This window comes from Carcharodon carcharias, chromosome 14 (assembly GCF_017639515.1).
Source record: "Carcharodon carcharias isolate sCarCar2 chromosome 14, sCarCar2.pri, whole genome shotgun sequence".
Classification (NCBI taxonomy): Eukaryota; Metazoa; Chordata; class Chondrichthyes; order Lamniformes; family Lamnidae; genus Carcharodon; species Carcharodon carcharias.
The window spans coordinates 136,918,288-136,934,881 of record NC_054480.1 but is presented as its reverse complement, the minus strand read 5'-3'; the positions used below and the strand labels follow the sequence as shown (position 1 = coordinate 136,934,881).

At 45.0% G+C, this 16,594-nt stretch overlaps 1 protein-coding gene across 8 annotated transcripts in view; it reads right to left on the bottom strand.

Moving 5' to 3' along the window:
• The window catches only part of LOC121286860 (transducin-like enhancer protein 4), a 214,085-nt gene that overhangs the window by 110,345 nt on the left and 87,146 nt on the right, over positions 1 to 16,594 (bottom strand). For all 8 annotated transcript variants that reach the window (XM_041204006.1, XM_041204012.1, XM_041204008.1 and 5 more), the window contains exon 8: positions 16,571 to 16,593. In XM_041204006.1, the coding sequence (XP_041059940.1) occupies positions 16,571 to 16,593 (23 nt within the window). The remainder of the gene's footprint in view (positions 1 to 16,570; position 16,594) is intronic.

Here is a 16,594-nt window from a genome sequence, read left to right as displayed (position 1 = left end):
ACCAAAGGCGACGTAAGGAGGAATATTTTTCGCTGAGAGTGATTAGGATCTGCACGAAAGGGTAGCGGAGACAGATTCAATCGTGGCTTTCAAAAGGGTATTGGATAATTACCTGAAGAGAAAATAATTCATAGGACTACGTTAAAGAGGTGTGGGACAGCTGAGTTTTGCAGAGAGCTGGCGCAGACACGATAGGCCAAATGGCCTCCTTCTGTGCTGTAACTGTTCTATGATTCCATGGTTTACCAGGGTACCTTCTGCCCAGGGTGGGGTGGGGGGGGGGGGGGGGGGGGGGGGGGGGGGTGCAAATTCATTCAGTCTTCGTACCTGATCACTGGAGGCTCTGCAGCTGGTAACCCTCTTACGTGGGAGTTGGAACTTTGTGAGCCTAAGCTCCACTTAAGCATGCGATTTAGGCAAACATTTCAGAGCAGTGCCGAGGGTGGACTGCACTGGCAGAGGTGGCACCTTTCAGATAAGACTTGAAAACAAAGCCCAACTCAGACAAGGTCATGACATGCAGGCCGTGGCACTATTCAAAGGAGGGCCGGGATTGCGTTTGATGTCCTGGCCAACATTCTGCACTCAACCCAACAAACAGCAAAAGTTGACAGTCTGGCCACTTATCAGATTTGAGATGTGCAAAATGGCTGACTGTGGAAGAAATTCAAGGGGCTTCAGGGCATCCTGAGGATGTGATGAGGCAAATGCACATTCTACTTCTTTTTGCTGGTCTAGAATGGAGCATTAATTAGGCTGCTTGAGCATTTAAATTTAAAACGTGGGCAGGGAGTCAAACTGCAGCCAAGGTGACGCTGAAGACAGGGCAAGATAAGGCCCTTGAGCTTATCTTGCCAGGATCCGACACTGGCCGACTCCACCCCCGTTTTACAACAGGCCGTGCAACTGGTCCATCAGCTCCGACAGGATTCTCACCAAATAGCTATTAGTGCAACAAACTGGTTACAGGGCACCACTGCTATGTGCTGATCCCATCTGTCTGAATGCATTTTGTTTTCAGCACAGTCCGATATTGATTCTGTCAGATCACTATCAATCTGTAATAAAACGTGGGAGTTGTGTGGAATTAAACACTGTCACTGAAATATATATTACTCCAGGCACAGATAAGAATAGGGGTCAGCTGGATCATTTATGCTCTGGAGAGTTGTCTTGTGCCTTCCTCCCCCTCTTCTCTCTGTTACTGGCACCGATTCATTAACAAGGAACATACGTGTATTTTCAACACGGCAAAGTGAGACTCTTATAAGCCTCATGCTTCATCAGGCTAATTGCTTCTAAATTTTTGTTTGTTAAATAAAACTCATCCCAACAGTTTTTAGCAACTGTTCATTTGTTGTGCGTCTCCTTCAGAACTCGGCAGATGCATAGCCTTCCCTTTCTCCAAAGTACTGCACGATCACATCTTCAATGCGTGTTCCCAGCATAAGCAAAGAGATGGCCTGGATTCCAGTCTGAAAAGTGGGCCGGATCAAATCAGAACGGCAACAACAACTTGCTTTAACATGGCGCCTTTAAAATAGTAAACTTTCCAAGGTGCTTCGCAGGGGCGATTATCGTACAAAAGTCTGACACCAAAGTCGAAGAAAGGAGGCATTGGGACAGCTTGCTCAAAGAGAGAGATCTTAAACAGCATCTTAAAGGAGGAGAGAGAGGTAGACAGGCAGAAAGGTTTGAGGAGGGAATTCCAGAGCATAGGTCCCAGGCAGCTGAATGCAGGGCCACCAATGGTGAAACAACAGAAACCCAACTGGGCCAGACATATAGTTACTGTGCCTACAAGCGCAGGTCAAAGGCTGGGAATTCGGCAAAGAGTAAACCACCTCCTGATTCTCAAACCTGCCCACCATCTAGAGAGCGCAAGTCAGGAGTGTGATGGAATACTCTCTACTTCCCTGGATGAGTGCAGCTCCAACAACACTCAAGAAGCTCAACGCCATCCAGGACAAAGCAGCCCGCTTGATTGGCACCCCATCCACCACCTTAAACAACCACTCCCTCCACCACCGACACACAAGTGGCAGCAGTGTGTGTACCATCTACAAGATGTACTGCAGGAACTCACCAAGGCTCCTTAGGCAGCATCTTCCGAACCCACAACCACGACCATCTAGGAGGACAAGGGAACCAAGCACATAGGAACTCGGCCGCATAAAAGTTCCCCTCCAAGCCGCTCATCATCCTGACCTGGGAATATATTGCCATTCCTGCACTGTCGCTGGGTCAAAATCCTGGAACTCCGTCCCTAACAGCGCTGTGGGTGTACCTACATCACAGGGACTGCAGCGGTTCAAGGAGCAGCTCGCCACCACCTTCTCAAGGGCAATTCGGGGCGGGCAGTAAACGCTGGCCTAGCCAGTGACACCCACATCCCGTGAACAATTTAAATAAAAATAAAATCGAGGATTTGCAAGAGGCCAGGATTGGGGCAGCGAATTGGGAGCTATGAAGGGCTTTTGGGCTGGAGAAGGTTACAGAGGTAGGGAGGGACGAGGCCATGGAGGGATTTGAAAATAAAATTTTAGAATCGAGGTGTTGCTGGACTGGGAGCCAGTGTAAATCAGTGAGCACAGGGTGATAAGCACCCAAACACTATTAACCCTTTCCATCCTGGCCTCTCTGCAACAATATACATTCGGCACACCACAATCAACTTTCATCTAACTGGCTGACATATCCACAGTCCCTCATTATGAACGTCCTACCATGCAGGCTGCGGATTGGGAAGCATTCATTACTCATTCTGCTTATCATACAAGGAAGCTGCCCTTGTACCACTACCCAAAACCAGCTCTGATGAAAGGTCACTGATCTGAAACGTCAACTCCGTTTCCCTCCCCACAGGTGATGCCTAACTTGTTGAGTAGGTCCAGCCCTTTCTGTTTCTATTCCGAAGCTGTTAAGGCCTGTTTGATGCCCAAAGTCTCCTGAGTTATTATCATGGTGAGGCCCAAAGCGTGCCTCTCTGTGCAGGCTTATCATCACCAGGTTTTGTGGAGCAGGGTGATGACGTAGTCTGCGGCTGTATGAAAACGTCACCCTGACAACCGCCTGTAACAACACACTGAAGAAACTATCACTTGCCTGTTCTCTAACCAAACACCTTGAGTTCTCCCACTAAAGCTGCATTATGCCTGGCTTCAGGTTGGCTGGGCTAGGCTGGATTAAATTGGGGTGGTCCATGGTGGCATGCCACTCAAATGATTTATTTCATTGTTTTAAGGTAGTCCAGGATTAAACAAGTAACCCTGCAGGGAGTTCAAAGGTCACCACCCTGAGCAGGATCACAAAACCTAATGAAGAATCAGCCTCAATCTATGGGTGACAGGAAGGAACATTACTGCCACATTTTAGTCAACCAGCAACCAGACCACCCAAATATATTTTACCTCTTGAAGCCATATTGCTTTTAGTAAAAGACCTGTTAACCCCTTTTCTATTAGAAACCTGTGCGAGGTTTGGATAATACCTCATGGAGATGATTAAACACATCTATTGGTTAAAAACAAAAAACTGCAGATGCTGGAAATCCAAAACAAAAACAGAATTACCTGGAAAAACTCAGCAGGTCTGGCAGCATCGGCGGAGAAGAAAAGAGTTGACGTTTCGAGTCCTCATGACCCTTCAGCAGACCTGGGTGAATCCAAGGAGAGGGGTGAAATATAAGCTGGTTTAAGGTGGGGGGGATGGAGGTTGGGTGGGGGGAGAGAAGTGGAGGGGGGTGGTGTGGTTGTAGGGACAAGCAAGCAGTGATAGGAGCAGATAATCAAAAGATGTCACAGACAAAAGAACAAAAGAACACAGGTGTTGAAGTTGGTGATATTATCTAAAAGAATGTGCTAATTAAGAATGGATGGTAGGGCACTCAAGTTATAGCTCTAGTGGGGGTGGGGGGGCATAAAAGATTTAAAAATAATGGAAATAGGTGCGAAAAGAAAAATCTATATAAATTATTGGAAAAAACAAAAGGAAGGGGGAAGAAACAGAAAGGGGGTGGGGATGGAGGAGGGGGTTCAAGATCTAAAGTTGTTGAATTCAATATTCAGTCCAGAAGGCTGTAAAGTGCCTAGTCGGAAGATGAGATTCTGTTCCTCCAGTTTGCGTTGGGCTTCACTGGAACAATGCAGCAAGCCAAGGACAGACATGTGGGCAATATTGGTTATACTGTGCACCTTTGAGTTGTGTTGGCACTAATGGCTATGGCATTTCATGCTGAATATGAGGCAGAGTTTAAAATGTGCTGACCTCTTAGATACACACTGGTCCCAGGACTCAAGGCATTTGGTTGGTCAAGAAGTCGAGCACTATATGCACTGGGTCAAACTATTTTAAAGAAATAGTTTGCTTTATATTGTGCCTTTCACCTTCCCGTGTTTACCCAAAGCATTTCAAAGGCAAGGAGTTATTCTGAAGTGCAGTCACTGCTGTCATGTCTGCAAAGAGAGCGGTTAAAAGCGCACGGAGCAAAGTCCCATCAATAGCACCTTTTGGTGATGTTGGTTGAGGGAGGAATGAGAGCACAGACATTGGGAAATCTCCCTACTCTTCTTTGCAAAAGTACCTTTGTATCTTTCTATAGTCATTTGAATAGGCAGACAGAGCCTCTGCTTAATACAACACCTCCAACAATACAACAACCCCTTAATTCCTGCCTAGATTATGTGCTCAAACCCTGCAGTGAGTCTTTAACTCATAACCTGCTGACCCCTGGGCAAGAGTCCTATTACTCAGCACTAACTTTCTCCATGTCCAGTTCACCCATCACTCCTGTGCTGGCTGCAGTACATCAGCTCGCAATCCAACAACGTCTCCGTTTTAAAATTGGCCTTTTCAAATTCTCTCAGTGTCTTGTCCCTTCCTATCTCTGCAACCTCCTCCAGCCCTGCAATCTTGAGATCTCTGTGCTCCTCTAATTCTGGCCTCTTGGAATCCAGATTTGCTTTGCTCCTCCATCGGGTACCAGCTGCCTAAGCCCTAAGCACTAGAATTCCTGTCACAAGCCCCACCACTTTGCTCTCTTTCTTAGACACTCCTTAAAACCTACCTCTTTAACCAAGTTTTCAGTTATCTGCCCTAATAATACTGAAAATTCTATTTGATAATGCTCCTTTGTAGCATCTTGGGACACTCTATGACAGTAAAGGTGCCACATAAATGCAAATGTTGCTGTTTACTAGGCTGATGCTTAAATGTTCAATTTGTGTAGCAAAAAACAATACTGGAATTGAACAGAAAAAAACTGGAAATACTCAACAAGTTGGGCAGCATCTGGTGAGAGACAGAAGCCCTGTTTGCGCTGAACATCTTTAAGAGCCTTCCTCAGGACTGACTGTACACCGCTGATTGCCTCAACCCACCAATTTCTGAGTGCAAACCAGAGAAAGATTCTCTCCCTCCCACCCTCTCCCCCATCCTGATAATTCAGCTGGCATATTCAGTGCTCACTGTGGAGCTCAGCACTGCAAACCAGGGCCCGGTCTCAATTCTCCCCGCTGTGCTGAGTGGAACTGGTATTAACCATGGTGGTAGAATGGCCACCAGTTGGCGTGCATGCAGAATGAATCAGTGCCTTCAGAAGAAGAAAAGATAGGGAGAGATAACAGAAAGGTAAATCAGTAGCTTTGGATGCCTCTGGAATATAAACCTGGCAATGTGCCTTGCACACGACTGCCTCACAAGTAGACATTTCAACGTTATTGGTTTGAAGTAACCAGTTAAGACTTTATAACGTTGCCATTGCCATGGTTTCAGTGCTGGACTACAGATCTTATGGTAAATAAATTGAACAGTGAAACATAATGTTCCATCAGGCATCGACATTGTGCCAGTAGCCAGTGGTTACTCCTGTCCCATTCTTATCTTGCATCAAAACCTTCCGTAGCTCATTCTCCAGCTGTTTATGCCCCTCCCCTCTTCCCAACCCACTGCCACCTGCAATATCTGCCCTTTACCAAGGGGTGTATCAAAAAGTTTCGTATCCTAGGGATACACGGCTCCGACTGGCAAGCGGGTGCAAGGCATAAAATCAATGGTCGTCGCTTCATCGCTGCACTATGCTACCATGGCAACCATAATAGACACTACAAAGATTTACTGCAGTTTTTCTTCCCCACCTCCCTGGGTTGAGGAGAGCTTTTCCCAAGGAAATGGTGGCACCATCTGCCCCAAGCAGCTTGCAAGGCTATAAATTCAAAGCTCCCCAGTTTGGGTTCACTTCCTCCTTCCTTGGCCTCACTTCCTCTGGCCATAATATCAACTGCTGTGCCCAGTGGAGCCCAGGTCACAGGCCAAAACAGAACCATAATCAATGTTTTGTTTTTGTGTGTCTGTTTGTGTGAAGCAAGGAAAGAAGAACAGAAATGTATCAAAAATCGGATTCCAAGTTCAATCGCTCCTTCTGCCAAGATATGCATGCTGTGGTTTGATTATTAATTTTAATTGTTAATAAACCTTCAGCAACTGATATTTCCATGGCAGCTTACAGGATTATAGTGATCCTCACACAAGCTGCAACCCAGTAAGGGTTGTTCCTTATTTGTACCAGAATCTTGTCACGTATTTCACAGAGTGACCCGGGTGGCAGCAGTGTCTTTTCGCTGTGGGTTCTTGGGTTTCATCCAGCTCAGTTGTCGTCTTTGCTCTGAGGTTTCTTATATCGAGTGAGCGCTTGGTCACTGTCCTCCTCATCAGGAGGCTCAGGGAAGACACCATCGGGGCAGCTCCTGGGTAGATTCTTCTTTATTCGATCTTGGGATGTGAGCGCCGCTGGCAAGGCCAGGATTTACTGCACTGGGTGGTGAGCCCATCTTCTTGAACTGCCAGAGTCCTTGTGGTGTAGGTACTCCCATACCCGTGGTGCTATTTTCTGTGACTGTTTGACACAACTTGCTTGGCCCATTTTAGAAGGCACTTGTTGGGGTCTGAAGTCTCATGCTGGCCAGACCGGATAAGGATGGCAGATTTCCTTCTCTGAAGGGCATTAGTGAAGCAGATTGGTTTTCACAACAATCCGTTTGTTCTATTATCATTATTACTGAGCCTAATATTTTATTCCAGATGTGTTATTTAATTGGATTTAAACACCCCAAGCTGCCATGGCAGGATTTGAACTCATGACTCGGGGGCATTAATCTGGGCCTCTGGATTGCTAGTCCAATAACATTACCACTATGCTACCCATGCATCCTCACCCCTCAAGTCATCACCTCCCTCCACCCTCCCCTGATGACAAACTGTGGTACTTTTCCACAGGCAACAGCAACTCACTGGCACCTCACCCAAGCGGCCATTCTTCATCTTCACTGAGTCTACCTCACATTCTTCTAATCTCCAGAGAATAAAGGGCCATTCTACTCAATTTCTCCTCATAGGAAAGCCCTCCCATTCTAGCAAGCAATCTGGTGAACCCTCATTGCACCCCCTGTAAGACAAGTATATCCTTCCTTAGGTAAGGAGGTCTAAGCTGTACACAATATTCTAGGATGTACTCTCACCAAAGCTCAACTGAACTGCAGCAATACTGCCCTGGTCTTACAGTCCAAACCCCTTGCAATAAAGACGAATTTACCATTTGCCTTCCTAATTGCTTGTTGCACCTGCTTGTTAACCTTCTGCGATTTGTGTACAAGGGCACCCAAATTCCTCTGAATCCTAACATTTACTACTCCTCACAAAGTGGATCACTTCACACATCACCACATTCTACTCCTCACATCACCTTTTTGCCTAGTCACTTAACTGGTCTATATCATTTTGCAGCCTCTTTGCATCCTTCTCACAGCTTTCCCACTTAGCTTTGTATCATCAACAAACTTGGAGATAATACACTTGGTCACCTTATTTGTATCATCAATATAGATTGTAAATAGCTGAGGCAGAGGCGAAAGTGCTGATCTTGCAGCACCCCACTATCCTGAAAAGGACATGTCATTCCTATTCTTTGTTTTCTGTCTCTTAACCAATCCTCAATCTATGCTAATATATTATTCCCAATTCCACGAGTCTTGATCTTGTGTACCAACTTGTGTGGCACCTTATTGAATGCCTTCTGAAAATCCAAATATACTACGTCTACTGGTTCTCCGTCATCTACCCTGCTATTTATACCCTCAAAAACCTCTAATTTGTTTGTTAAACACTATTTTGCTTTCAAAAACTGTGCTGACTCACCCATTCTTGTTGGACAATTCAGTACTTACACAGTGAAAGGGTATTGTGAGATATTAGCATAGGAACAGGTTATAACCAAGGCCTCATCTGCTTTCTCAGGTGGACATAAAGGATCCCATGGTGCTATCTGAAAGAAGAAGAGGGGAGCTCCCCCTGGTGTTCTGGCCAATATTTATTCCTCAGCCAATATCACTAAAACAGATTATCTGGTTGGTTCTGGGTGCCTGCGTTGAACAAACTGGTCACTGCAATTCTTATATTAAAATAATGGCTATACCTCAAAACTCACTCATTGGCGGTAAAGCACTCTGGGCCTCCTGAGGTCGTGAAAGGTGCTATGTAATTAAGTCTTTCTTTAAGGAAGGCTCTAATCTATTTGAATTATTTTAAGCAGGCTAACACCTTTGTTAAAATAGGAGATGAAGAAACTCAGTGACTGCTTTAGCAGTCTTGTACTGTGCAAATTTGCTCCATATAACATTCTGACCAACAGGTTGCTCCAGAATATTTTTAATATTGAGATAAATTAATTTACACTACTTAATTATGGCTGCCACAGCGCAGATTGATATCAGAACTTTGGACAAAACCGGTCTTCATTCTCAGTGTTTCCTGAAGAAAATATAAACGAGGAATATACTTCTCTCTCCTGCCTCCTATACCATCTTCACTGCCCCCACATCATTCTAAACACCAGCCCCTGAGAGGGAGCCTGGTCACAAAACTACTGCCAGGCTTGTATTGACGGTTGTGATGCACGCAAGAATGGCCAAGTTAGATTTCTCACCTAATCCTCTTTCCCTCCACTACCTAAAACCAGCTGAGGTCAGAAACTCATGATGTTTGCATGAGAGAGAGAGAGAGAGAGAGCGTGAGAGTAAAAAAGAGAAAGAGAGAAAGAGAGAGAAGCATTTTTGTGGGCTTGATCTCAGATTCCCACCACTTCTCTTTGATGGAGCAATTCTTGATGCATCAATTCCTGGTATTTGCTGGGAACGCATGTGGCAAAATTGCCCATTCCGGGCCTATGGTTTCCCCATCCATTAATTGTCAAAAAATACCTATTCTTCCAAACCAACCTCCTCCACACTTAACATCATTAACAGGATGAGAGCAGGCAAGTGTCAGAACTTATATTCACCTTTGAGTTATTTTGATAAAAGGCTCTGGGCAGCAAACTGGATGGGAACAGGGGAGGGGGTGGGTTAAGGCAGTCATACTGTTCACATTTTAACCCTATTCCACTTTACCACACAGCACAGTTTGTGGCTTTTTTTTTTGCAGCAAACAGCTAGGATAGCAGATATATGAGAAAGCCCTGTGCTCAGCACAGACCTGCAAACTCAAACCCGACTACTGTACCCGCAGCTTCTGCTTATTGTCTAGCTGACAGCAGACCACAGGCAGCATTGACACTGACCACAGCACAGCTTCAGCCTTCAACACCACATAGGGCTCTTTAAATTCTGCTTCATATCCAAACTATTTTTAACTTGCAATCTTGTCTTCCTCTGCTCACCCCATACCCTTGTCTTCAACACTCCCCCTCCCCCACCCCTCAACATTCGCCTCCACCTTTCCTGAGGGAGCTGGATAATATTCGACAGGCACCAACTAAAGTGATGGTGTCTCTTCCTGTGTGTGTGTGTGTGTGTGTGTGTGTGTGTGTGTGTGTGTGTGGGGAGGGGGAGGGGGGGGGGGGTGGCGCCAGGCCCAGTGAGTGCCCGCAGGCCATTCAACCACTTGGGGCATCACAGACAAACCCAATGCCGCCCTGCCCCGACATTTTCCCATCAGCGTGGTGATTCCAATTGATGCCTCTCTTCACATGGCCTTATCTAAATCTGACTGTTTTTGGAAACATACTCACTCATTCTCTGGGACGGCTATTTACTTCAAAAAAGAGACTTATCTTCCCTTGTAAAACAGAACCATTACACATTGTATAAAAGATTTGGTGCAGCTGTTGAAACATCAAAATATTATACCACAAACCGCTCCCTGTCTCAGCTCAGGTTTCCCCACCCTACCAATATCAGTGGTTTGGTGCTTTGCCAACGTATTAAAAGCCCCACTAATTATCCTATGCTTATTAGTGTTTCTTTTAAAAATGTCTAAATTTCCACTCCAAACTAGTCTCTTGTGCTCCTGATACTCGGGTACAGTTACACAGGCAGTAGCCGTGCTATGGTATCTGATCCAAATATTCGTTATTCATGTGTGGACCTGGACAGTGAGTATCAAAACCATGGAGGTGGGAACTAGGGCAAAGACCCCACCCCTCACCCAAAGCCCACATGGTTTCCAGCAGTGGTGAAGACAGTCATCAGCTGGCCGATTCTTCCCCCTCCATAGCCAGTTAGATTGAGTCCAATTGTAGCAGGCCCGAGCACAATCACAGCTGAGGTCAACTAATGAGGCACAGACAGGGGGCCAAGCCTCAGGCCTACCTAGGCTCTATGGCGCAGCAACACATTACATGGGATACTTACTCGTTGAGTCATCAAAGAAGCTAATATCCTTGGTTACAGGAATTACTCATCAACAGTAGCATGTCAGGTTTACCCACATTCCATGTGGCTTTTATCTCCCCATGTAATTTTATTTTGTTTAGGCCACTTGTTTCGGTTCAACGTGCAGCACCACTCCTGGGATTCTGAAAGCTGTTTACACAATGCTCATTCATTCATTCATGTGCGCTCTGCCTGAAGGCAGGTTCTTGGCTCATTGTCTGCCGATGCTTCATCCTGAGCTGTTTCCTTAACAGTTTGTTTTGTCAGTGGTGGTTTGCCATTGCCTTCCATTCTCAGGGGCAGGGCATGGAAGCAAGTACCTCAGCTGGCATGGGAGTGCAAACGGAACCCGAGCTGTTGCCATTATTCCAAACCACACGCTAGCCGTTTAGCCAACTGAGCTAACTGCACCCCACTCCACCTCCCCCAAAACACCACTCCTTACACATTGAAATTTTTAAAAATTCATTCACGGGATGGCTTGGCCAGCATTGATTGTCCATCCTTAATTGCCCTTGAGAAGGTGGTGGTGAGCTGCCTTCTTGAACTGCTGTAGTCCATGTGGTGTAGGTACACCCACGGTGCTGTAAGGGAGGGAGTTTCAGTATTTTGACCCAGCGACAGTGAAGGAACGGCGATATATTTCCAGTACAAATAGTGGCATTCTAATCAAAACCAGCTTGAACTGGATCGTGTTCAAGAGTGCTCCTTAAATCATGCCCTGTCCAACCTGCCTACTTTCTTCCTGGCCTAAGGCTGAAGAAAACCCACAAGGCCTTCGTGCAACCTGACCAACTCTAGATCTCCTAGGAAACAGGCTGTCCAAGCAGCACGGCAATGATTTGGTGAACGTTTCGAGGATGCCAAACAAGTCCCCAAAATCTCCATCATGAAGCCTACGTGATTACATATTTGTCTACAAAATCCTGCAAGGCAGTAAAAACCCTGTTTGGCTTTTTTTTTAAAATAAAAAACAGCCTGTAAGCCCTAAATCTATCCTAAAAACAAAAAGCTACACTTTTTTTTCCAAAGGGGGCAGACAATTACTCATTTCTGTAAAGTTCTACTTTCAGTATAGTTTTCAAAATCACACCTGCTAAAAATGCAAGCCATTAAAAAGGAATGCGATGAACTTTTAACATCCTTTCAGGGTTTCTTTAATTTTTTTTTTGCTGATTTAGGTCTGAACCTTGGTATTAAGACTATTAGCAGCAGTGATGGTATCATCAGAATAACATGATTTGGAGGACTCACTGAGGCAAACAACACATAGTGCTGACATTATCAGGGGAATATGGTTTGGAAAAGTTACTGAGTCAAGGCACAATCTTCCACGTGGAATGATTTGTAACAATGATTGAAAGAATTCTGTAATAAAACATAGGTTGCCCCCAAAATTTCATAAGCACAAAATCACATTCAATGCCTGACCTCTGCATTCTTTAGTTCAATTCATACTTTTACTCTTCCGCTCAGAATGTGGTAATGCAGACTATATGTCAACATACTACATTCGTAATTTTTAAAAAATGTATCAATATCATCATCTTAACTTTTTCCCAAAAGCACACTAGGTTTAGCCAGTATGTGGCTCAGCCAAGGTCAGAGTTAACCCTCTCGGTTGTGCTGGTACTAAGGAGATCCAATCATTGGCATCAGCATCCTTGGGTTGGATGGGGGTAAAGTCGGGATTAGTCTGGATTCACTCTCCCGCCTCCTATCCAGTGACCCCTGCTACTGGAAAATGTTTGTATGCGTTGGCAGTCGGAATTCCCACTTCCGATTGTCCTTTAGGCATGAACACGGAGCAGGGGTAGGCCACTCAGCCCCTCAAGCCTGTTCCACCATTCAATAAGATCATGGCTGGTCTGATTGTAACCTCCCACCTATCGCTGATAACCTTTTACCCCTTGTTAATCAAGAATCTATCTAACTCTGCCTTAAAAATATTCAAAGGCTATGCTTCCACTGTCTTTGGAGGAAGAGAGTTCCAAAGACTCAAGATCCTCTGCGAGAAAAAAAAATCTCTCCTTATCTCTGTCTTAAATGAGCAACCCCCTTATTTTTAAACAGTGACCATTAGTTCTAGATTCTCCCACAAGAGGAAACATCTTCTCCACACCCACCCTGACACGACCCCTCAGGACCTTAAAGGTTTCAATCAAGTCACCTCTTACTCTTCTGAACTCCAGTGGATACAAGCCTAACCTACCCAGCCTCTTTGTCAGAGCTGTGCGCATGTAAACATCAGGCAAAAAGGCCTGTGATGGTCCCTACAATCGACCTTCCCCTATCATTATTAATGAATTTTTTTTTTGTGTGGCCCCTAAAGCTGGGCACCTTCCACATGCTTAGCAACACTTATTAAATTCACTGATTGAAACTTGGGCTTTTGTTGCCTGGTTTTCATTTGGGAGACTGGGCGAATGTCCCCAAACCTGGACAGGGTTGGGGGGGTGGAGGGTGGCGGGGGTCACCCTTGTGAAGATCACCATTTTGTATTCACAAGAAGGCACAAAATGGCCTGTGGCGCCGGCTGAAATGTAATAAAATAAGGCCGGCACGTAACCATGGCAACAGACACGGACACGCTGAGTATCAAACAGTACTCACTTTGTAAACAGATTAGGATCAGTCTATAATAGAAAGAGCTTATTATAGAGTAATTACAGCCTAACGACTGGGCAGGATGTCCTGAATGAAGGGTCTAAACTGAACTCACAACCTATAGTTTTCAACTTTCAAAGATAAACAAAAAAGGAAACCTATCTGTGTTTCCGATCGCCTCCACACCCAGGCTATGGGAAAATTGCTTTGTAACCAGATACTTTTAACCAGTTTGAACAAGCCGATTGCGGACAGGAAAAGTATTGCCACAATTTTCCCGTGTCATGCCTTTGCACTGTGGCATTCATCGGTATTTAATGTTCTGGACTCACAGTGAACTCATAAAAACGTACATCTCCGCCAAGTAAAATATCGCAAGGGAGACTCTTCCCTTTCATTCACTTTGCCCCAGTAAGTATGGGTCTCGCAAATGTAAAGGGACAGCCATTTGATTCCATAGCACCACCCCCCAGTTTCAGTAACAATCAATGAGTGCCCTCCAATACTTAAAAGCCATAGTTCACATGCGAGCCTTGACACTGAGTTGGTTATTTGACTGCAGCGGGCATCATAACTGTACCCAATCCTCTCCTGATGCCAACTATTACTAACATTTTCCAGTAGGAGAGGTCACTGGATAGGAGTCAGGAGAGTGAATCCAGACTAATTAAGAGTGTTCCTTACTCCAGGGGCGTACAGCATTCCCCCACCGTCCTGAGAGAGTTAAATAGCTAGCCGTTTGTTTAGAGAAGGGGAAAGTAAGCGGAGATTTGAGGCAGGCAGGTACGTGTCTGCATTGTTCCTGCTCACAAGGCTAATCCTCAGAATGTTAGAACACATGCAACCGATGGAAAGTTAACCCGCACATTTTGGGATAATGGCCAGGTTTTGCCTGCCTTACTCAGAATCAGGCCACGGGTGTGTTGTTCAGAAGGGTAACAGCAAAATCAACATCCTTCTGATTTAGCAGGCCGCTGTCAATTATTAGGGTGGCACAGCCTCCAGCGCAGGGTTTCCTGCCAGTCTGATTCCCCTTCAGCGCTCCTGGGTTGATGATACAATTATACTCTGACTATTAAGAATATAATGACAAGCTTCTACGCGTAACCCAGGGGGTTTGTGCGGACCTACACAGAAAATACGTAATTTATCAGCATAAAAATGAAAATCCATTAATATTTGAATCTATAGCCTGCACTCCCTGTAACTGTAACACTCACTTCCTGCAACACTTTCCTGTCATGCTTTAATATTTGCTTATCCATTACACATGTCTGTGATTACTTCTTTTAACTCTGTCTCCAATTTAACCCTCTGGCTTCTCAGCTGACCTGCCCTCTCCTGTGCCTGGGTATCTGAGTATATCTGAGTATCTATGCTTTGCCTCCTGCCTGACCACTTCAGCTTTCTTCGGTGCCTAGTGAAAAGACCTGTGGTTGCATTCCCAACCGTGACGGACAAACCAACATGAAAGGCTGTCAATAGACTTTTATCTCTAAGTAGTAAAAGGACAAAAAAAAACACACTTAAATAACTTTAAGATGTTTCCTGGGTCAGGGTTGGGAAAGCGACTATGGGCCTTTACCTCAGGTGGCTATGGTGGTTGGTTAATTCAAGATCTTTCTATACATCGCTAATTACACCTCAATGCACAAAGTACTTTTTAAACAGGGGAACATTGGTTTGGGGCAATGTCACTGGATATTGCAAAGGTTCTAATCCAAAGGCTAATGCTCTGGGGACATGGGTTGAAATCCCACCACTGCAGCTGGTGGAATTTAAATTCAATTAATTAATAAATTCAACTAATTAACCAACGAAAGCTTGTCTTAATAATGGTGACCATGAAAGCATCAGGGACTGTCATTAAAACCAACCTGATTCTCTAGTATCCTTAAGGGAAGGAAATCTGCCATCCTTACCTGGTCTGGCCTACATATAACTCCAGACCAAATTAATGTGGTTGACTCTTAACTGCCTGCTGTAATTTCCTGGGTAACTATCCAGAAAAGTCCCGAGGAACTGCTCAAAGTCTCCGACTCCAGCTCAGCCCAGGGAGAAGGGAAATTGCCTACTGGAATTTTGAAACTTCCAGGGAAATCCCCACGGAGTCAGCGTGTCAGGACATCCACAGGGTCACGACGCGCAACTTCAGTCATATGTCCAGTCTCTGGATTGGGCTGATATTGCAGTGAGCAAGTAGACAATCTATGGAACAGGCTTCCTTGGGAAGTGGTGAAAGCAGTTAGTGCAAATTCGAGAGATTTCATTCAGAAAATAACATTTTTCAGATACAGTATATGGGTCTGTTGTGGACTTGTTGACAGAGAGATTGATTGCTATGATTAGACACCAACTCCATGACTGTCGTATCATGGGACTACCAGGATTATAAAAGGTGAGCAAGATGGACTTGCTCTTTCTTCATTTACCAATTTCGATATTCCCATGCCATGCAAAATTTGATTTTTTTTCCCTATTCTTGCGCCACTGCTTTTTTATGCTTCAGGCAAACCCTCGGAAAAATAAAGTTAATGGTTATTTGGAAAAGGGTGCTTACCCTTTGCTGAGGCTTGTCAGACACTGAATAATGAATAATACTCAGGTAACTGTCATTCAGTGGTTTATAAAGCAGAGTCTCTTCAAATTTTCATCATTAGCAATGTCAAGTCTATATACTAGCAGAGAGCTATTCTGTATATGTCTCATTGACAAATTGCAGCAGTGAACTTGTGAGATGATATTAATGAATGTGGCTGTACAAGTGTCCCCTGTCTACTATGTTAATGATGTCAGGTTAATATCTCTGTTTAATCAATGGACAAAGAATCTTCACACGAATATGTCGTTTGTTGATAAAATCATACAGCTTGAGTTTAGCTCCTGAGTATGGGCAACCCCATCCCATTCTCCCACCTAAGCCCAGTTGGTATGCTTGCTGCCCAGAGTGATCGACACTGTGTTGGCTAATCTCTGCCTGGATGATAAATCACAGCATCTGCTACCACAGGTCTCCTTGTTAGAAAAGATCCACTAATGATTCATACCATGGCCTCCTGCCATCTAGGCGAGCCTGTAAACTCCAGCAAGGCAACTGCGGAGTTCCGCAGGAGACACAATCCTGGTGTGAGTCATGGGACTGTGGAGCATGCAGATTTTCTTGGGCTTGTGTGTGTGCGAGCTGTTAGTCACAGTCTTACTGCTGTTATAATGTCACTGCCTCGCTGGGTTGAAAAGAATAAAAACAGAATCTCACTTACTCGACTGGGGTCCCGGTCACGATC